This window comes from Polypterus senegalus, chromosome 7 (assembly GCF_016835505.1).
Source record: "Polypterus senegalus isolate Bchr_013 chromosome 7, ASM1683550v1, whole genome shotgun sequence".
Taxonomy (NCBI): Eukaryota; Metazoa; Chordata; class Cladistia; order Polypteriformes; family Polypteridae; genus Polypterus; species Polypterus senegalus.
The window spans coordinates 3,080,243-3,101,773 of NC_053160.1; the positions used below are offsets into that span (position 1 = coordinate 3,080,243).

General features: G+C 41.4%; 1 protein-coding gene across 3 annotated transcripts in view; it reads left to right on the forward strand.

The window, feature by feature from the left end:
* The window catches only part of hadh (hydroxyacyl-CoA dehydrogenase), a 55,812-nt gene that overhangs the window by 13,885 nt on the left and 20,396 nt on the right, over positions 1-21,531 (forward strand). For 2 of the 3 annotated variants that reach the window (XM_039758148.1, XM_039758150.1), the window contains exons 2-5: positions 2,298-2,426; positions 14,069-14,226; positions 18,571-18,697; positions 20,213-20,302. In XM_039758148.1, the coding sequence (XP_039614082.1) occupies positions 2,298-2,426; positions 14,069-14,226; positions 18,571-18,697; positions 20,213-20,302 (504 nt within the window). The remainder of the gene's footprint in view (positions 1-2,297; positions 2,427-14,068; positions 14,227-18,570; positions 18,698-20,212; positions 20,303-21,531) is intronic. The other variant, XM_039758151.1, reaches the window with a different exon arrangement.

Genomic DNA, 21,531 nt, shown 5'->3' on the forward strand with positions numbered 1-21,531 from the left:
CTTCCGTAAAAAGATAGATTCCCCCCTGGGACAAATAGATATCTGTCTGTCTGCCCTATTTAATCCTGCCAACCACCCTATCTGTTATATAGTGCCTTATCTATCTATCTTTGTATGTATGTATGTAGCTGTCTGTCTATCTATTATATAGTGCCTTTCATATCTATCTGTATGTCTGTCTGTCTATTGTGACAGATGTCCAGGGACCTTGCCCCACTGGAATGCCGGACATACGGAAATACCGGAAGGAAGGCAGTGTTTTCCCTGGGCCATAAGGGGGCAGCGCCCCTGGGTTGTATGGGGGCCACTGAGATGGGGGATCCAACCTTTTGCTCCACTGTGGCCACCGCCAGGGGGCGCCTGGATAGCCCCTGCTTGGACTTGAATATGCAACACTTCCACCACACTTGGGAGTGCTGCCGGAAGGAGGACTGAATTCCCTTGCAGCTCTTACGACACACCTGGAAATGCTGCCGGATGTTATTCAGGGGCCACCTGCGACACATCCGGGGACTGATTAAAAAGGGCCTCCTCACTCCAATCGGGGGCTGGAGTCGGGTGGGAGAAGGGCGGAGTTTGCCAGTGAGGAGTTGGAGGCGGCCAAAGAACCAGAGAGGAGTCCTAAGAGACTGTGTTTAGGTGATTGTGCACTGTATGTTGTCCTGGGGGCGGTGCGGGTTGTGATAAACATGTGTTATTGAAGACTTTGGGTCAGCCTGTCAGTGTCCAGGTCCAACATGTCCACACTATCTATCTGTCTGTCTATTATATAGTGCCTTTCACATCTATCTGACTGTTATGGAAGAAATCAACTTATTAATTAAACAAAGAAATGTGTCCTTTACTAGGACAAGTTTGATAAAAACCTCTGAGTCAGTAATTCATTGTGTCTTTAATTCACAGCAGTCTGTTAGAAAATAATCACAATGGCCTATTCTATAAACAACTGAATTTACATAACCGTGCAGGTTAATCCATACATTTCCTCTGATTGGTTTGTTGACTTAACACCAAAATGACTTCCTAAAATAAAAGTCTATTCTTGTTCTTTTCATATTGCCGAAGTTCAACTGTTATCCTTGAAATCTCTGTGAATGTGACAACAGTCCAGTCTTGTTGTTTTCAGGGCATCTGCTAATCTCTTAAATCATCTCCTAGTACATTTTATGGGTGACATTAGCTATTCTCTTGGTACATCCTTGTCTTGGTTGTTGGCTTGACCTTCATTTGGTTTCCTGATATGCCTGAACAGGTTTCTGACATTTATTAACCCTTTTATACTTCTAAGATAGGAGTAATTTGAGAGACTAATTTGGAGGTAACATATTAAACTATAGTATCTCTATATCTTCTATCTATCTATCTATCTATCTATGGAATTGCCATCCACCGAGTTTGGAGGCTTTTACTGGAAGTTGGACAGATCAGATATATTTGTACACACCTGACAGTTTATTGTGCCGTCAGCAGTTCCTTCCATCACCAATGGAAGTTGGACAGATCAGATATATTTGTACACACCTGACAGTTTATTGTGCCGTCAGCAGTTCCTTCCATCACCAATGAAGAGAAGTGTGCCAGGACCTGTGGCAGCCATATATGCCCAATCCACAAATGGCAAAAACATGGAACAGTGGTGAACCTTCCCAGCACTGCCATGTTTAACAGATGAGGTGGTCTGCTGTGGATCCCGCCCAGTTTCTTTGGGTCTCCCCACTTTGCTCTCACCATCACTCTGAAGAGGTTCATCTTTGTCTCGGAAGGAGAATGTCCGCCATCTCCACAAGACCAATGACCCAAAACACACCAGCAAATTTTCCATGAAATTGGCCTAGTCAAAGTCCTGACCTGTTTGCGCATCCTTTTTCTCAAACTGTCATATGGCCATCCTGTTTTTGATGTGTTTGTTGCCGTGTAGTGTATCCTCTGTGGTTCTGTTCATGAAGTCTTCTGCTGATAGTTGTAACGCCCCAGCACTCTGACATGTACAGTTTCTTTGGGTCAGCCCCTGAAGACTGTTTCTGATCTGTTTATCTATCCATCCATCCATCCATCTATCCTCACTTCATTTGGTTTATCTATCCATCCATCCATCCATCTATCCTCACTTCATTTGGTTTCTCCCTCTAAAAGCACTTCACCTCTCCGTTTATGAACAGAACATCTTCTGTTCACTTGGACATTTCTATCATGAACAAATCACAACATAGTAGTAATAAAATTAGCAGTGTTGGTATTTTACATGCATCATTTAGTGTTTGCATATTCTAAAAACGTGTGTTCTCTAATTCTTTCAGGTAGCTGCATCTACAGGTCATTCAGTTGTGCTTGTGGACCAGACAGAAGAGATTTTAAAGAAGTCCATCAAAGGAATCGAGGACAGCCTGAAGCGAGTTGCCAAGAAGAAGTTTGCCGACAAACCTCAGGTTAAGCATTTAAATGAAATGTTGCTCTGTAGTGACTCCTGGGAGAGTGTGGAATTACCTTCTATTACCTGGGCTTTCGAAAGAGGAAGCTAACTGAAAATTTTAAAATCTGTTTAAAATTAAGGCTGGCATGGTGACACACCTCTGTGGTGCACCTTGTCGCCCAAAGTCAAATTTTAAAGTGGGCATTTGCATTACCGTGGGTTATCTCTAGCTGAATTTGAAATATACAGTAAAATCAAATTAGCCTTGGTATTGATTACAAAAGCTATTTCAATAAAGCATTGATGCCAAAAGACCTGAAATGAATGGCAGTGATTTTGACTCAACAATAGTTTGAAGAAATGATTCCGAACAAAGGTCAGTGCCAATGACCAGACATCTTCTACTCCAGCACACAAGCTAACATGAACAGTATTCTCATTTTCCTCAGAAGCCATACTAGAGTAAACCAAAGAACAGCATTAAGCCTAGACCACTAGAACAAAATACAATCAGACAAAAATGCATTAAAAGCTTTGAAAACCGTGGTGTACACTGCTGACATGCAAGACCACGTACGCTAAGGAGATGTGGTCGGATCATCTGCTGACTTGCTGCTGCTGACGAGCTGCATGTTCTGCTTGCGCGTCGATCATTTAAAAGCCTGTACAGCAGCTGTCCTTTGATCTCGTGGGATGTCGGAAGTGTCTTCCGAGAACTTCATGTCTCATCTCGCTCCTAAGATTTTTTTTTTTTATAACGGAGAGAAATAAGTGGATAGGACTGGCGAGCTTTGTTGGGCTGAATGGCCTGTTCTAGAGTATAGTGTTCTAATGTACTGGAATTGCATGAGAAAGCAAATACTTCATTCAACAATAATAATAATAATAATTCTTTGCATTTATATAGCAACAACTTCAGTTATAATCTTCACACCAGCATAGTATAGGAGATACAGACACAGCAAAATAAAATAATCAGCTTAGCAGCAGCTCTGCAAGGCTTTGAATGACTTTGTCAGTGCTAATTTAATTCAAAGTATGAGCATCTCTCTGAAGGAATTGCATTAAAACTCGGCAGATATCATCCTCCATTGTTCAGCACTACCTGTGACTTAATTGATTAACTCTGCACATTCAATCCCACCACACTAAATATGTTCTCTATAGTCCGTCTCTCGCTGGAAAAACTCTTGAATGTTCTGTTCGGTCCCTAAAGTCCTCCTGTCTACCACACTACTTGGTCACTTATTCCAAGTTTTTGTGGTTCTCTTTGTGAAGAAAAACTTCCTAATGCTTCTGTGAAATTTCCCCTTCACAAGTTCCCAACTGTGTCCCCGTGTTCTTGATGAACTCCTTTTAAATTCACCGTCTTGATCCACTGCATTAAATTCCCTTCATCATTTAGTCACTTCAGTCAGGTCTCCTCTTAATCTTCTTTTGTTTAAACTGTAAAGGCTCAGCTCTTTTAATCTTTCCTCATAACTCATCCCTGCCTGTAGTCCTGAATCACCCTAGTCGTTCTTCTCTGGACCTTCTCTAGTGCTGTTTTGTCCTTTTTGTAGCCTGGAGACCCAAAGTGCACCCAGGACTCCAGATGAGGCCTCACCAGTGTGTTATAAAACTTGAGCAGAACCTCCTGTGACTTGTCATCAAGGCGCTATATAACCTGAGATTCTGTTAGCCTTCTTAATGGCTACTGAACACTGTCTGACAGTTGATAGCGTAGAGTCCACTACATCTACTAAATCCTTCTCCTAAGGTGTAATTTCATTTTTTTTTTTTTGCATACTGTTAAGATTGATGTAGTTTACTCATTTTGTGTGTGTTCTCCGGGGAGTTATTTATTTATTTATTTATTTATTTTTAATTCGAGTTTAATTTTCACATTTTTTTTCTGTCTCCCTTCCTGAGAAACTTCTATTTTACATCATCCTGTGATGCCATTTTATATTATTTATGAACACTGTCATTTTGTGACTGACATCACATCAGCCATTGCTCAAGTAATCTCTCCCCGTAATTCCCTGGAAATGTGTGACATCATTGGCACACCCATATAAAGGTTGACACATCCATTTCCAACGTATCATTTTCGTGTTTTTTTTTTTTTTTTTGTCCTCGTTTTTCTCAGTTTTTGATTTTTGTCTAATGTCATGGATTGACGTAAAATTGGTCTGTCTCTTTGGTAACATCCCTGCATGTGTTTTTTTGACAACATTTCGTATTATTAAAACTTTTTTTTCCCCCATTGTCTTCTGCCAAGAACACGTGTTAGAGCAGATATGGGAATCTGGAATGATGGGTAATATTTACAGATAATTCTATTTTTATTTATACTTTTTAAAAATGTGTGATTATATTAGGTTACTTGGCTTTTCATGGGTTCCTAAATTTAATTTATATATCTTATTATTTATGGGGCTGCATTGTAAGATCATTGTTGTGCTGTCACCATCACTGTAAAGTTACCTGTCAGGCAAGTGGGATAAACGGAGAGCTACCCTTAGGCACACTTGTGAATGCTGTCATTTGAGAGTGATTCTTCACCCATGGGACACTGATTTGCTCATTTTAGACGAATAGGAAATGTAAAAAAAGAGATCCTGCCAATACAGCCCAACTGCTGAGCGTTTCCTGAAAAGTTGCCCCTCAAGCACATTTTTTCCAAGAACGTTTTGCAGACGGAGCTCCCCATTAATGATCGAATGTTTTCCTCGGCATTCTGAAACTGACGAAACGCCTTTTTTTTTTTTTTTTTTTCTTTCTCCCCACCAGACATGGCTCCTCTCTTGTGTCCACAGATTTGTACATACAGATCTAGCGGTGATGATTTCATTCAAAGCGTAACTGAGCACTTGCCATCGTGAACTGACAAATTTGCAGACGTCCTGCACTGTGAACAACTTGATAATAACATGTCACTAGAACAGTTGTCTATTAGGTCGCCTCTGTCATATGAATTAATTTTTATTAATTTTGCAGATTTAGAAATAGATATTGGCACGTAGTCCCTTCCACTGAGTCAGTGATCCCCTGAGCAATGCCATTGGGAGTCGTGTACTCCTATTAGAGCCACCCATGGTCAAAGGTGTGACCAACTCGACCAACCCCTGTCCCACCAACTTCTGTCCTTCACACTATAAGTGCAGCAGTGTGTTTGAGGATTGCGTACCCTCACTACCTACCACCGATATCAACAACTGCTTCTTCTTTCTGTGTGCCAGAGATAGACAAATGGATGAACAACATCATTGTCGCATCAACAGGCAGCCAAGGTTTGGCACACAGTCATTGGATTTGAGTCATTTTGTAAAATTAATTTGAAGAGGCAAACAAAAAAGTCGGGTATGAGCCAAAAATCAGAACTGAGCCACTTTTAACTGCAGTCTGAATGTGGCCATTTGGCAGTGGGGTTCAAACTCAAATCCTAGAGTGCGGCATTTCATTCCTGACACTTTCTTAATGATTAAGCAATTGCTGCTGATAATGCACATGGGGGGGGTTGGTGGTCCGAAGGGATTATTTTGCTTTCATTTTAATTGGCTTAATTATTTATTTCCTTAACATCAGAATGTTAAAGGCTGTAATCAGAATATCAGTTTAATGTCACTGTGCTCTGTCCAAAAATTATTTTTATAAATCCACTCACATGTGTAGGCCAGGCCAAAGTTAGCACACAGGGGCTCTCGGCATTTAGAATTGCTGGGCCAAGCATAGGACAAGATAGACAAAGACAGCTGGAGGAATGTGTAGTCAGCCTAAAGACAGGTGTATACTATTTTGCCCTCTGTTAAAAGTCAACACAAAATCTTCTTTCCTTGTTTGGAAATGGAGTATTTACCGATGAGGGAGTCTGCACGTGGAGGAACCAGTATAAAAGACTTGGACAGCAGCCAAATACTTTGAAGCGGACGGACGGGTGGGTGATATCGTCAACCGTCCTGAAAAGTCTTCCAACGATAAATGGCAGACTGTATACCGTATATCTTCCAATAGTAGCCCCGGCGTTTATTGAAAAAATTATTCGGACGGCCTGGCATTTAAAAGAGACCGGCGGTTGTTGGAGACCGGCTATTATTCGCCTCACAGACGGAATGGTGATGGGTAAACGGGGTTCATTTGGCAGTAAAATACGGTATGCTACTGTATTTACGGTCACAAAATGTAGGCAACAACACCGGATGAAAATTTCAGGATTTAATGAAATTATCAGTACAGCAGTACAGTCTTATTAAAGCAGTATACAGTACGGTACTACCATAAGCATGAAAAACAGGTACGGTAGACGTCAACTTTCTTGCCAATGATGCCACCAGCACTGGCCTGCACCAGTCCAATTTCGCGAAAGCGCTCATCGCCCGACAAGTCCCCTGCGGAACATAAGGAAATGCAATAAGCTCCAAACTCACGCATATACTTATACATTACGACATGAGACTGGATAAGATACAATAAAGTACAGTACTTACCATCTACTCGTTGTCTGAATAGGTAATGATTGCTTCGTTATTTGCGAGTTCTTCTTCATCTTCCTCTTCTTGTGATGGCAATACAGGTACTCCCATTGCTTGTTGTCGTGCAGTAATCAGTTTTATCAGGATTAACGTGTCGAAGATGGCATTTTCATGTTCTTCCCGCCACCTCTGCCCTCCCTGTGGGGTTATGATTGACATGGAGACGAAAGGGCGAAATGTACACAAAGAAATTTCTTTTTGACTTTCTCGCTTCCTCGATAGCATCCGACGACAAAACATTTTTGACACAAAAAGGTACTTACCGTATGATTCACTGCAGGAGGGCGGTAGCCCAGGTGGTACGAAAAGAGGATTAGCGCACGAAAAATGCGGTGGGTCATTGGAGATCGGCATTTACCACAGACTGGCTACTATTAGAGACCGGTGTCTATTTGTCGAGACATCTCTTCAAACCCGGCGTTTATTGGAAACGGGCGTCAATAAGAAGCCGGCCACTACTAGAAGATATACGGTACACTGAGTTCCCACCTGGGTAATTGTCTTGCTATGGCTTCCTACATCTGTAATCCCACGTAAATCGTCTGTAAAGAAAGTGAAGTTATTTTCTCTTAAGTGATTTTTAACACCGTATCACTATGGGAGGGGTATCACCTTTTAATATCATATCTATATAGTTTTCGGTTACTTAAAATGCCACAATTACAAAAGAACTTATTCCAACTAGGGAGCTATCACCCCCTGAAGGAACAAAGGCCTCCTAATCTTAAACGGCAAGTCCGCTCAAATGACGGCAAGAGTAGAATGGCGCATTAGCGGTAGTAATTGGTTACAAATAAGAAAGTGACTGGAAGGAAAAGCTGCAGCCATGGCAGCCCTCCAGAATCTGAATTTGACACCCCTGTCCTACTGAAAGAATTGAATCAGTGGCACAGTCGGATAAACTGTGCCTCATAGTGGCAAGGTGGAGGAAGCACCTGTATAGTACTTTGTTTTTTATATTGGGGTTTTTGAGTTCTGTCCTGTTCTGTGCCCCAACGTTTTCATTCTCAGCAATTTCAGTATTAAGCACTTAATTCAATTATGCTAAACCTTTTTTTAACATAGTTTTCAGCAAAGTGTAGCAATGTGGGGTTTACATCTATAAGAAACTAGCAAGTTACCCGCGCTTCGCAGCAGAGAAGTAGTGTGTTAAAGAAGTTATGATAAAGAAAAGGAAACATTTTAAAAATAACGTAACATGATTGTCAATGTAATTGTTTTGTGACTGTTATGAGTGTTGTTGTCATCAAGGATTTGATTCTCATTATTTGTTTCAATCAGGTTCGTATTTGGAGGATGAGTTGTGTTCAAGTTATATTCCGTGTTTGTCAACATAACAACATTGTAAAGATAACAGGTTTCATTCATCGAAGTGTTCACTACCCAAATCGGTACTCGTGAATCTAAGATGTTTAACAGGCATTCCTGGTATTAAGTTGTGGATTTGCCTGTAAATTTTTAGCGGCAGCGTGTCTATGAACTTAATTTAAACTTAAGCTTTACACTTTGCTTTCCTATTGATATGTCTACAAAGGCTTGTTCAGATTCAGAGGATTGTTACTTTCTTACTGCATCAATAAACGGCTCGTCTTCCTCTTTATCTGAGACATCACGCACTGCATGCACGGGTTTACCTTTCCCAGTCCTGCAAACTTTAGTGAAGTGCTTCAATTTAGCACATTTTTTACACTGTCTTACTTTAGCTGGACATTGACTTTTTCCACCGTGTGCTTTGTTTCAAAACAACAACAACAACAACAACAACAACATTTATTTCTATAGCACATTTTCATACAAACAGTAGCTCAAAGTGCTTTACATATTAAAGAATAGAAAATTGAAAGACACAATTATAAAACAAAATAAATCAACATTAACATCGAATAAGAGTAAGGTTCAATGGCCAAGGGGGACAGAAAAAACAAAAAAAACTCCAGACGGCTGGAGAAAAAAATAAAAAATAAAAAAAAACAGCAGCTGCACTTATGAATATGCTTGTATGCGTCACCTGCTTCATATTCTTTTGCTGCCTTCTTGATTGTGTAATGCGTTTTTTGTTCAGCGCTCTTTGGAGCTTTTGCTTGTTGTCTGCGTACTGCGTTCACAGTCTGTTCACGTAAGCCGCTCGGAGTACATGCATCGAAGGTTCTCAGCTGTGCTTGTGCTATGTCGTGTGATCTTGTGATGTCCACGCCTTTATTTCATTTTAGCTCAGACCCGGCACTTTAAAGTTTCTCTCACACTTTTGCTGAGTTTGTGCCAAACACTAGTCTATCCCTGACCATCTCATCTTCGTTTTGTGGAAAAATAATAAACAGTTTGATCAATCTGGTGTACGTGACAAAAGCCATGCAGACCCTGTCTTGTCCATAGTGCACATGACAAGTGCAACTTCTTGTTTCTCCTAACGAACAAAAAACCACAAGTGACCAACTGATGAACTTAAAGAATGTTGTAAATGCTGATCCAAGCAAAATGTTGTAAGATGTAATGGTTTGAAATTCTTGTGCAACTAAAGTCATAAGACAAAGGCCCTATAAAAAATTTGGGACACCGACCCCTTGAGGCAGACGAAGGGTAGGTGTCCTAGGACTGTGCTTCTCTGTCATTTTACCTTTGCCTGGTGTGTATTAGTAAAAGATTTTTTACTAACTTTAATTATATCTCTCTGTCTTCAGTCACAAGAAACGACACTATAGAAAAAGTGTCAACAGTTTGCATAAGCACAGTCCTTCACAAGCAATTTTAACTCCGTTACAAAGTGATCAGAAGTCTCATTTATACCCTGCGTCTTCTCATTAAACTTGTATCTCGCGAATATCATATTCATCTTAGGCATGACAAACGCCTCAAAACGGTCATAATAAGTTTTCAGTACCTTGGCTTCCTCCTGGGTGAGAGTCAATGTGTTAAAATTGTCTTTTCCTTTTTCCCCAGTCCACAGGAGCAGGTAGCTGCATTTCTCACTCTCGTCTTTGCCTTTTAGCAGGCCAGAAAACATCAGCTCCACGTGCTGTCGGAACTTTTTCCATTCTCCCAGCAGGTTAAGAGAATCCCAGTCAATTCGTGGAGAGGGAACTCCAACAAAATCCATTACTGTCCTCTATTCTGACACCATGTCTTGTTTTCACAAATTGTAAAAAATGAAATGATGGCAAGACTTTCTTTTAAAGTATGCAGGGGAACTTTATTACAGCTCTGACATTCACGGCATCCGTGCTCTAAATTTACTTAAAGTTTTTCTGGTGCCTTCCTGATGATATAGGTGCCTAAACCATGCCTGATAATAATACATTTCAATGACATATAAATATTACAGTGATCACCTCGATAGACATCTCGACACCCAAATTGCTACTCGTGAATCTAAGATGTTTAACAGGCATTCCCGGTACAGTGTAATCTCGGTTCACAACCATAATTTGTCCCAAAACTCTGGTCGTAAACCGTTTTGGTCGTGAACCGAAGCAATTTCCCCCATAGGATTGTATGTAAATACAATGAATCCATTCCAGACCATACAAACTGAATGTAAATATATATTTTTTTAGTTTTTAAGCACAAATATACACTCACCTAAAGGATTATTAGGAACTCCATACTAATACGGTGTTTGACCCCCTTTCGCCTTCAGAACTGCCTTAATTCTACGTGGCATTGATTCAACGAGGTGCTGAAAGCATTCTTTAGAAATGTTGGCCCATATTGATAGGATAGCATCTTGCAGTTGATGGAGATTTGTGGGATGCACATCCAGGGCACAAAGCTCCCGTTCCACCACATCCCAAAGATGCTCTATTGGGTCGAGATCTGGTGACTGTGGGGGCCATTTTAGTACAGTGAACTCATTGTCATGTTCAAGAAACCAATTTGAAATGATTCGAGCTTTGTGACATGGTGCATTATCCTGCTGGAAGTAGCCATCAGAGGATGGGTACATGGTGGTCATGAAGGGATGGACATGGTCAGAAACAATGCTCAGGTAGCCCGTGGCAGTGAAACGATGCCCAATTGGCACTAAGGGGCCTAAAGTGTGCCAAGAAAACATCCCCCACACCATTACACCACCACCACCAGCCTGCACAGTGGTAACAAGGCATGATGGATCCATGTTCTCATTCTATTTACGCCAAATTCTGACTCCACCATTTGAATGTCTCAACAGAAATCGAGACTCATCAGACCAGGCAACATTTTTCTAGTCTTCAACTGTCCAATTTTGGTGAGCTTGTGCAAATTGTAGCCTCTTTTTCCTATTTGTAGTGGAGATGAGTGGTACCCGGTGGGGTCTTCTGCTGTTGTAGCCCATCCACCTCAAGGTTGTGCGTGTTGTGGCTTCACAAATGCTTTGCTGCATACCTCGGTTGTAACGAGTGGTTATTTCAGTCAAAGCTGCTCTTCTATCAGCTTGAACCAGTCGGCCCATTCATTCTCCTCTGACCTCTAGCATCAACAAGGCATTTTCGCCCACAGGACTGCCGCATACTGGATGTTTTTCCCTTTTCACACCATTCTTTGTAAACCCTAGAAATGGTTGTGCGTGAAAATCCCAGTAACGGAGCAGATTGTGAAATACTCAGACCGGCCCGTCTGGCACCAACAACCATGCCACGCTCCAAATTGCTTAAATCACCTTTCTTTGCCATTCTGACATTCAGTTTGGAGTTCAGGAGATTGTCTTGACCAGGACCACAGCCCTAAATGCATTGAAGCAACTGCCATGTGATTGGTTGATTAGATAATTGCATTAATGAGAAATTGAACAGCTGTTCCTAATAATCCTTTAGGTGAGTGTAATTATACCATAGAATGCACAGCGTAATAGTAAACTAAATGTTAAGACATTGAATAACAGAGAAAACTAACACTGCAATAGTTTGCACTATGGCGCTACCAACCGCTGGCTAAAAGCACTTTTTTTTAATGAGTTTTAAGGGAAAAAATGAACATTTGAAAAAATCCGTAATTGAATAAACCACCCAGAAAAATAACATTGCAACAATGTACGCTACGAACAGATCGCTGGAAACAGAAGTGAAAACAAAATCAAGCCCACTGCCTTCCTACCTTAATGCGTCCAGCTGCCTCTGAGTCCTCTCTGTGTGTGTGTGACGCTATCTCTCGTGCTGCCTGTGTGTGTGTGTGTTGCGCTCTCTCTCTCTCTCTCTCTCTCTCTCTCTCTCTCTCCCTTGCTCGCTGCACAGGAAATGCACAGGAAGAGACTGAACACGTACAAACCGAAAGGGAAACTGGCTTGTTCGTATACCGAGTGTGTGGTCACGAATATTTAGCGGCCACGTGGGAGGCATGCTGATTTCTGCAGTTGCTGCACTTATGAATATGCTAAGCACAGTCCTTCACCCGCGAATATTTCCCTTATTTGGGCAGGCACTCAATTACGTGGGAGGCGTGATGACGCGGGACGCAACTCCGTGGCCGTATACAGTATATGGACATAAGTAGGTTCCAGTTATGACCATTACGCGTAGAATTTCAAAATGAAACCTGCCTAACTTTTGTAAGTAAGCTGTAAGGAATTAGCCTGCCAAATTTCAGCCTTCTACCTACACGGGAATTTGGAGAATTAGTGAAGAGTGAGTGAGTCAGTGAGGGCATTGCCTTTTATTAGTATAGATTAATATTATAATGAATACATTAAAAATGTAATACTTTGTTTTGTCATTTTCTTTTTAATGCACATTTTTCAGTGGAATTTGCTCTCTTTAATTAAATCTGTCAGTTAATGATGAGCAGAGCAGACAGATGCAGATGACATTGAATGGTAAAGGGCAGCAGCTACTTAATTATTCTCCATCTGCCTAGCAAATGGCCAACATAGTGTGAACATTAACAAAGAACAAAATATGAACCAGAAAGATAAAAGTAACAAATTCATCCCCATCTGACACACACTTAAATCTTTGCTTCATCCAGTAATCATTTAGCACAGCCAGCTTCTAATTTTTTAAACGGAGAAACGGGGCAGCTTGCCTAATTAATGGAGATGTTGAATGAAACAAAGAAATTGGTTTGGATGAAAACCTGCAACCACAAGAGACATAACGACACAAGACGTTTGATAAACGAGAGGAGGCCATGCAGTCCAATTGTCACTTGTCTTTGGTTGTCTCTGCATCTCATCCAGATATTTATCTGATTTCCAGGTTTCCACTCCATGACTTTGATATTTTGTTCCAGATTCCCGTACCTCTTTGTGTAAAGAAGTGCTTCCCTGCCTCAGTCTTAAATACACTAAGGGATCCTCAGATATGTGATTTTTTTTCTATTTATATACTCGCGTATAAGTTGGATCTTGAAACCCAAAAAATCGATCATAAAAATCACACCCTGACTTATACGCCCGTTCAAAAATACGACACTTAATTCTTCCATTACTTTTTTTAACATCTTCTTGCCTCCTCCAATCTCCCATTAGTTTCTCAGACACATCGAATTTTGTTGCAGCAGCGCAGTTACCAATTTATTCCGCAACTTTGACTTTTAATTTAAAACCAGCTTCATATTTTCTTCATCGTTGATAAGGGATGCTCTTACGATAAAGGTGTATGAGGGTATGGGATACAAAAAACCGTGCAAATGTCACTTCGGAATAGTTTGGGTCTTACCGTGTGGTCACTTGGGCACAATGCATAGAAAGAAAAGGCCGTGCACTCCGTGGTTACCCTGGGTGTTAGCATATCGTAATCTCTTGGACCATTAGCGTCAGTTTTCCGCATTCGACATATATGACCGTCATTATAAAATACCAGAAATTATACGGTAAATTCAAGCCCTAACTTATCTGCGGGAGAACTTAAACACGAGTATATATATATATATATATATATATATATATATATATATATATATATATATATATATATATATGGTAATTTTAAGAAATCTGCTGGATCCACTTTATTAATGCCTGTGGGAAAACCTGAATTAGGCCCCCATACACCCTTGTGTGCTCCCGACTGAAGAAGTTTAACTCCCTGAGCCTCTCGGAGTAGGCCATGTCGTTTAGTTCCTGGTGGCTCTCCTCTACCCCCTGTACATTTTTAGAAACAAAGACAACTTCTATTTTTAAAAAGAATAATTTTGGGTTCTTTTGCCAATTTTTTTTTTTTTTTTTTCTCCTTAGGATGGTACCGCTTACATTCAGAAAATTATGGAAAACATTTCAACCAGCACAGATGCAGCTGCTGTAGTCCACAGTACTGACCTGGTGTTGGAGGCAATCGTTGAGAATATGGAGCTGAAGCATGAGCTATTTAGGAGAGTGGACAAGTTTGCACCCGAGTAAGTACTGTAGTAATCCATGGAGGGGCTTTACTAGACAATGAAAGGCCAATGTTGGGACAGAGAGAGGGAGAGGAAGATGGGGAGAACCGAAGCCTTAGTTTTTATGTGCTGATCCTAGAAATTGAATATCGGGAGAAAAAAGGTTGCCACTTTTAATGCTTGCAAAGTAACAAAGTTAATCAAGAAGAATTAAAAGGGGACATTTTTGGTGCAGCTGGTTAGTTACTAGTCGATAAAGCCTACTGATGATGGAGTAAGTGGCAAATCTAAATGACATGAAGCAAAATTCTACTTTGTGGATTTAGTAACTGGTAATGCTGAAAACTACATAACACTTTGGAGACAGAATGGGTTTTGTTTTGTATTCCCCAAAATGTTGCATAGAATTTATGAGGAGTCAGCGATGCTGCCAGAAAATCTAAATCCCTATATAATTAAAATTTCTGACTGTTTTAGTTGATACCGGTATACTGTTTCAGAAATTTTTCAGCCTGAAACTTTTTGTAACAAATGACAAATCTACTAATGATCAGTGGCACAGTTATTATGTTTTGAAATCCTTATTAACACTCATTCAATAGCAGAACCGATGAAAGTGCAGCTTTCTTTCTTTCTTTTTCTTTCTCTCTCACTCACTCCACTGCTATGCAACTGAGATTAAGACACATCTTTTCGTGTCCTCACTCCCTGTTTGAAGTTGCCAGCTTTAAAACATTCATACGATGTTAAGTTGCTGTAAGCCATTCTCAAAACCAATGATCTTTCACACGGTACTCCAGTCTTGGGACACTGAACTCTTTACGCTGCGGTAGTTCAGCCCGGACACAAACAGGCAGACACAGAATGTCCCGAATCACACACGTTTATTTACAGTTCCCGCACACAACACAGTGACAGTGCACCAAACACTCTTCAAAAGTCCGTCTCTCCTGTTTGGACTTCCTTCAGCCACCTTTACTCCTCTCCTCCCAAGCTCCATCTTCTTCCTTCCAACTCTGGCTCTTCTGCTTGAGGGAGGCAGCCCCTTTTATAGCCACTCAGATGTGCTCCAGGTGCCCTATGACGGTCTTCCAGCGGCACTTCCTGGTGTGGCGGAAGTGCCATGTGAGCACCCGGAAGCACTGTAATTCCTTCCTGCAGCGCTTTAGAGTGTGGCAGAAGTACTGACCTCCAGGGCTCCACAATCCTTCGGGTGCCCCCTTGTGGTGGCCACAGGCCCCAATAGGGTTGAGCTTCCAAGCTCGGTTCCCATGGCCCCCATACAGACCAGGGCAGCTGCCCTTTCATGGCCCAGGAGAGGTATGGTCCCTTTCCCGGTCCTTTCAGATGTCCCGGCTGGGCATAAACTCCAGCCATGCACCACAACATGTTCAGTCATCCCTGCAACCGATTACAGCCCTGTAAATAGTCTGTGGTCTACAAGACCCTAAATGTCTTTCATGGAGACTTTTCGTGTTGATGAGCCTCTAACATGGCTGTCACTTCCCCTGACTTTAGGTGAAGAGATGATACCACAAGAATTGCAAATGGTAGCGCTTGTGGGATGAATGCCACTAACTTTGTTGATTTTGTGTTTTTTTTGGTAGTGAGAAGTTGAGCAAAATTACAAATTTTATTCTCTAACTATAAAGATTACAATATGCAAGCTTTCGAGGCAACTCGGGCCCTTTCTTCAGGCAAGATGGAAACAAATTACATTTTTTTTATAAGACTTACACAGCCCTGTTAAATAGTTTGTGGTGTACAAACCATACAGCCATCCATCCATCATCCAACCCGCTATATCCTAACTACAGGTGCACGGGGTTCTGCTGGAGCCAATCCCAGCCAACACAGGGTGCAAGGCAGGAAACAGACCCTGAGCAGGGCGCCAGCCCACCGCAGGGCACACAAACCATACACTGAATGGTAAATCATTACTCATTGATAGTAGATAACACATTGATCTAGTTCTCCAGGAATTCCGAAAAAAAACTCAAGAGTTAAAAAGAGGATTTCTGAGGTTCGGTAGAAGAGAATCCAGAGACTTCCATTGAGGAGATCAGGCCAGTTTTGCTGATGCATCACATGCACTTCAGATTAGGTCATCCACTTGAAGCTAAGCCTGTTCAGGCCTGGCCAGTACTTGAATGGGAGACCATCTACGAGAAGCTTGGGTTGCTGCTTAAGAGGCTTTGGCAAGGCCAGAAGGGGGCACTTACCCTGTGATCTGAATATGGATCCCTTTGCCCCAGTGCAGTGATGGGGTTACATTGATGTAAAAATGGTGCCATCCTTCAGATGATATGTGAAACCAAGGTCCTGACATTTTGTGGTCATAAAAGATCCCTGGGCATCCTTCATAAAGAGTAGGGTGCACCCCAAAGTCCAAGTGGATGGTACATGTTAGTGGAGGCAGAAGTGGCTCCCCATTCACTGAAACGTATTGAGTAGTGAGAAAATAGCTATATAAATGTAAATAATTATTATTATACTAGCCAACCCGCGGCATACCATACGCCGCATAATCAGGCCGGTTTTTTAATCATTTTTAAGCACAGGGAGAAAATTTAACATTTGCAAAATCGGTAATGTAATAAATCCGCAAGAAAAGCAACATTGTAACAATGCACGGAACGAACCAACACACAATCGTCTGTGCGGCGTAGCGAGGTGGGAGGGGGGTGTGTACAAAGTGCAGGAGCATCTAAGAAGACGCATGTTTGTCGGCGATGCGAATTGCTGTATGTAGCGTGTACAACACTTTGCTATGCTGCACGCGGTCGTGCGTCATAACCGAAAACTCATTTTTTAAAGACTGCTCACTTCATTGTGTTTTAACCTCAGTTGTAAAGGAATGTTTTAATGATCCCATGGGATACCCCCGCGCAAACCGTTTCACACGCTGCATATGGCGATTCACCTCCGCGAGAAACACGCCTCTATGAACAGTCAACGTGTGGGAGGGGTGTGCTCAAAGGGTAGCGACGCAACCAGTGGGAGCGTATGAGTCGCACTTAGTGGCAATTCCACGGTTTGCAGCCCGAATGGGGTTCAACGGCTTACCCACGCCTAGACACACACTCTATCTCATGCATAATTATTTATTGAATGGTAAACACTTCTGGAAGGACACGGTTGTCTAAAACAGGTTAGTGTGAGTGAATGAAAAGATGGAACTCTGGAGAGAGCAAAAAAAAACAAAAATACAACACAATAGTGAACCCACGGCATAACAAACGCCGCATAATTATTTATTGATGGTTGAACACTTCTGGAAAGACACAGGGACACCCCTCGCAAACTGTTCTACATGCCGCATACAGCGAATCACATCCGCGACATGATTTTTCCTAGATGGTCCTGTCGCGTCCACCCTCGCACTCGAAGAATACACACTGCCTGCTCATGTGTCCGCTCGCAAGAGAAACTCACGGAGAGCCGCCCACCAGCTGCCCGTGTGTGTCTCTGTCTGTCTCTGGCGCGGCTTTCTCTTGCGCTGCCTCTGTGTGAACCGGTGAGGCACAGAGGAGGTCAGCTGCTGACAGAGCGTCTCGACTGTTGCAGGGCCTGCATTGGTGAAGCAGGTGAGACGGTAATGAAACAGAGGACAGGGCTTATTGGTTTTTAAAGGCTGATTCCTTCATTGTGTTTTAACCTCAGTTTTAAAGATCCCATGGGATACCCCTCACAAACCGTTTCACACGCTGCATATGGCGATTCACCTCCGCGAGAAACATGCCTCTATGAACAGTCAACGTAGCTCGGAGGTACATGACATTAACCTGACCTGCACTGCATGTGGCCTCTACGACAGACAAACATAAATGACGCCATTTTTTCTGTGTCGTCGCATCCGAGTTGGTGGGCGTGGCCCTGCGAGTTGTCGTCGTATCCAATGGTCTTGGAGTTGGTGGGCGTGGCTCCTTCCTGTGTGCGCCATAGGTGTCTCACTTGTCGGCGGCTTAGTGAATCCTTCATGGTTGTCTTGCCTTAGTGAATTATAGATACTAAATAATGAGAACAGTTTATACTGTATAGTTCAAAGGAAACGCAGATAGATCCAGGAGCAGGACCATATGAGGTAACGGAGAATTAATTTAAACACAGAATTTAAGGAGGTGAGTTATGGACAACAAAAGGAAGCAACATTATCTTTAAGAACACCAGATGGTTTCGGTTTCTGTTTCCGTTATTGGTTTCATTTTTTTGCTTATTGTGAAATGAATTATAATCTGATTTTTTTCAGTTATTAATGCAGGCTGGTTTATTTATTTATTTTTTGCTCTTTTTGAAGTCCTCTACCTGCAGCAAATAGAAATATCATCATTCTTATTTTTTCCTTCTTCTCCATTGAAACAGACACACCATATTTGCAAGTAACACCTCTTCATTGCCGATTACAGAAATAGCAAATTCAACAACGAGGCAGGATCGATTTGGAGGCCTCCACTTCTTTAATCCTGTTCCCTTAATGAAGCTCGTGGAGGTAAGTCAGCATTTACATGACATTACTCTTACACTTTAGGAGAGTTGAATGGTTTTCGTCTATTATTTCTAAAACACCTTTCACCTTACCACTTGGTCCACAGATGTTCTTGAGTAACTGTTGGGTTTACTACTCTTCCTGAATAGTAAAAAGTCTGCTTTGTTATTTGTGATGATAGGCTTGTCTGATGACTGTACATAATGTTCCAGAGGTTCTCAATTGTATTCAAATCTGGGGAGTGTGTGGGCCAGTCAGTGGCAACAATGCCTTTGTAATCCAGGAACTGTGTACACACTCTGGTCCAACCCAGACCATCACTGACCTTTCACCAAACCGGTCATGCTGGGTGGCAGAGCTAACAATTGTGTATTTACTGGTGAATACCAATTGAGTTGCATGGGTGATGGGCTGTGAGCACAGGTCCCACTAGATGGTGTTGGGCCCTCGTGTCAACCCAGAGGTCCTGCTGCTGGGGTGATGCCCTTCTACGGCCCTGTCCTGCTCTTCTCGTGTAATGGTCTTCCTTCTGGTATCTCCTCCATATTCCTGAATCTGTGCTGGGAGACACAGCAAACCTTCTTGTATCTATAAATGATTTTCATTTTTTAATGAAGCTTTTTTGTATATTTTATTTATTTATTTTTGTTTTATTCTTAACCTCAATTCATATCACTCTTGACGTGAGTTGAATAATTTAATTGCAACTTTATAATATATTGTGTGTGTGTGTGTGTGTGTGTGTGTGTCTGGAAAAACAAAGTTAGCATATACAGTGTGTTTGTGGATATCAGTAATAGATATTTGTGTTTTCATGTGCATTTTAAATACTTTATTAATGTATTTTTTTTTAAATGGGGAACATATAGTTGCCATGGTAACTTGTACAGCGTTGCACGCTAAGCCTTGTAGTCCATAGTCAGGTGTCTTTGCTACTGCACCAAGTTTTCCCTACCTGGGGTAGCACCCTGCTAAACTGGATGAACACAGATAAAGCAGTCCTTAAACTATTATCAATTATGGCATCTGTCTCTCAAACCTTCACTTTACAAGTCTGAAAACTAATCATTTGGCAAGATTTCCAAAGAGGAGGGGAAGGATTACAATTTAGATTACATCTGGAACAGCATGTTGGTGCAGAGGTGAGTGCTCATGCCGCACAGCTCTAGTGCTCAGGGTTCCGCTCTTGGCCTCTCCACTAGTTCTGTGAAGTCTGCACATTTTCTCCACATGCTTGCAGATTTTTTTTTCCTGCTTCTCCAAGTTAAGCAGATTGGCTTTAAAGTGGCTTAGTATAAGTACTATAGGCGTTGGCGAGTATGTGAGGTGCCCTGGCATCATCTCTTTTTCGGTGTCTGTTCACTGCTTCCCTTTGATTTTGCTTGACATAACTGAGCCTAAGTTAAGTCAGAAGAAGAATTGGTAAATGTAACAAGAGTCAGAAAAAGGACAAGCCGCTCATAGAAAAACACATTTATGAAGAAAAAATTATGTTTTTGTTTTTTTTTTTTTCCTCAGGTGATTCAGACACCCATGACGAGCCAAAAGACTTTTGATACCCTTTATGATTTCAGTAAAGCCTTGGGAAAACATCCTGTGTCTTGTAAAGTAAGTCCATTAATGTTTTAAATAATAGGGAAAGGTGTTTTTTTTTTTTTAGCATTAAAAATGGTTCTCTGCTTTCGGGCTGTTAGTATTATTTCGATTTAGAATTGAAAACATTTTTTTCTAATCTAAGGTTTTTTGAGTTACTCATCTCGAGCATCCCGACTACTTTAGGTTGTTTATGTTTAGTTATTTATCTTCGTTTATGGCTCAGGCCATATAGCTCAATTAATCTGAAGTTCCATTGCAAATTAAGTGTTACATTTTATTTTCTTTGTAAAGTATAAATAGTGCACAGTGCTGCTTAAATCTCTTGTAGCCCCCCAACTTGCATTGTAGCCGAGCTCAGCTGTTTATCAGCTCCATATAAGCATTCTGGCTGTGTTCAAGCACCATTTTGTGGGTAACCTGGACACTTGGCACTTCACCACCATGAAGGCCACATTTCAGACACGGGTTCAGACTCGGGCCAAGGTGCTTCATCCATGACTCATCATGATGTCCTCTCTTATCAGAGAAGACGGTTAAAGTTTCACCAGGCTTATTAGATGCTTCACTCTTAAAAATTATTACTTTATCCCTTCTTTACAAATACAGCGAAACTGAGATGTTATTTACCTCTTTTGCGTGGCAGAAAAACTGCCAGAAAGAACAAGAAAACTGAACAAGGAGATGAAATTAGAATTTAAAATCCTAGCAAGGGTCATTATCAAAGCCAGTGGATTACTCGGCCCACTACACAAACCAAAAAATCATAACTGAAGAAATGCACAAGAGATGGTAAGCCCTAAAGTCGATCACACATATTATCTACTACCGTGAAAGTATTTTCGTTGTTCGTATCCAGACGCTTGGACAAATGGGACGTTATGATCTGCTTCTTCATTTAATTTTTTTCTTGGTTTTCCTTTGGCTTTAATGAAAACACAAGGAATTCCTGTTCAATGTTTACATTTCCTGCAGTGGGCTGGCGCCCTGCCCGGGGTTGGTTCCTATCTTGCGCCCTGTGTTGGCTGGATTTGGCTCCAGCAGACCCCCCAGTGACCCTGTAGTTAAGATATAGCAAGTTAGATAATAAATGGATGGATGTTTATATTTCATTTTGAGTTGTTTTTAATAATTTATAAAAATTGCTTGCATCCTTCCACAATGTCATCATTTTTTTTTTAAGAATGGCTCCATCTTGTGATCATTTGTTTGTCAGTCAGTCAATCATTGTCCAACCTGCTATA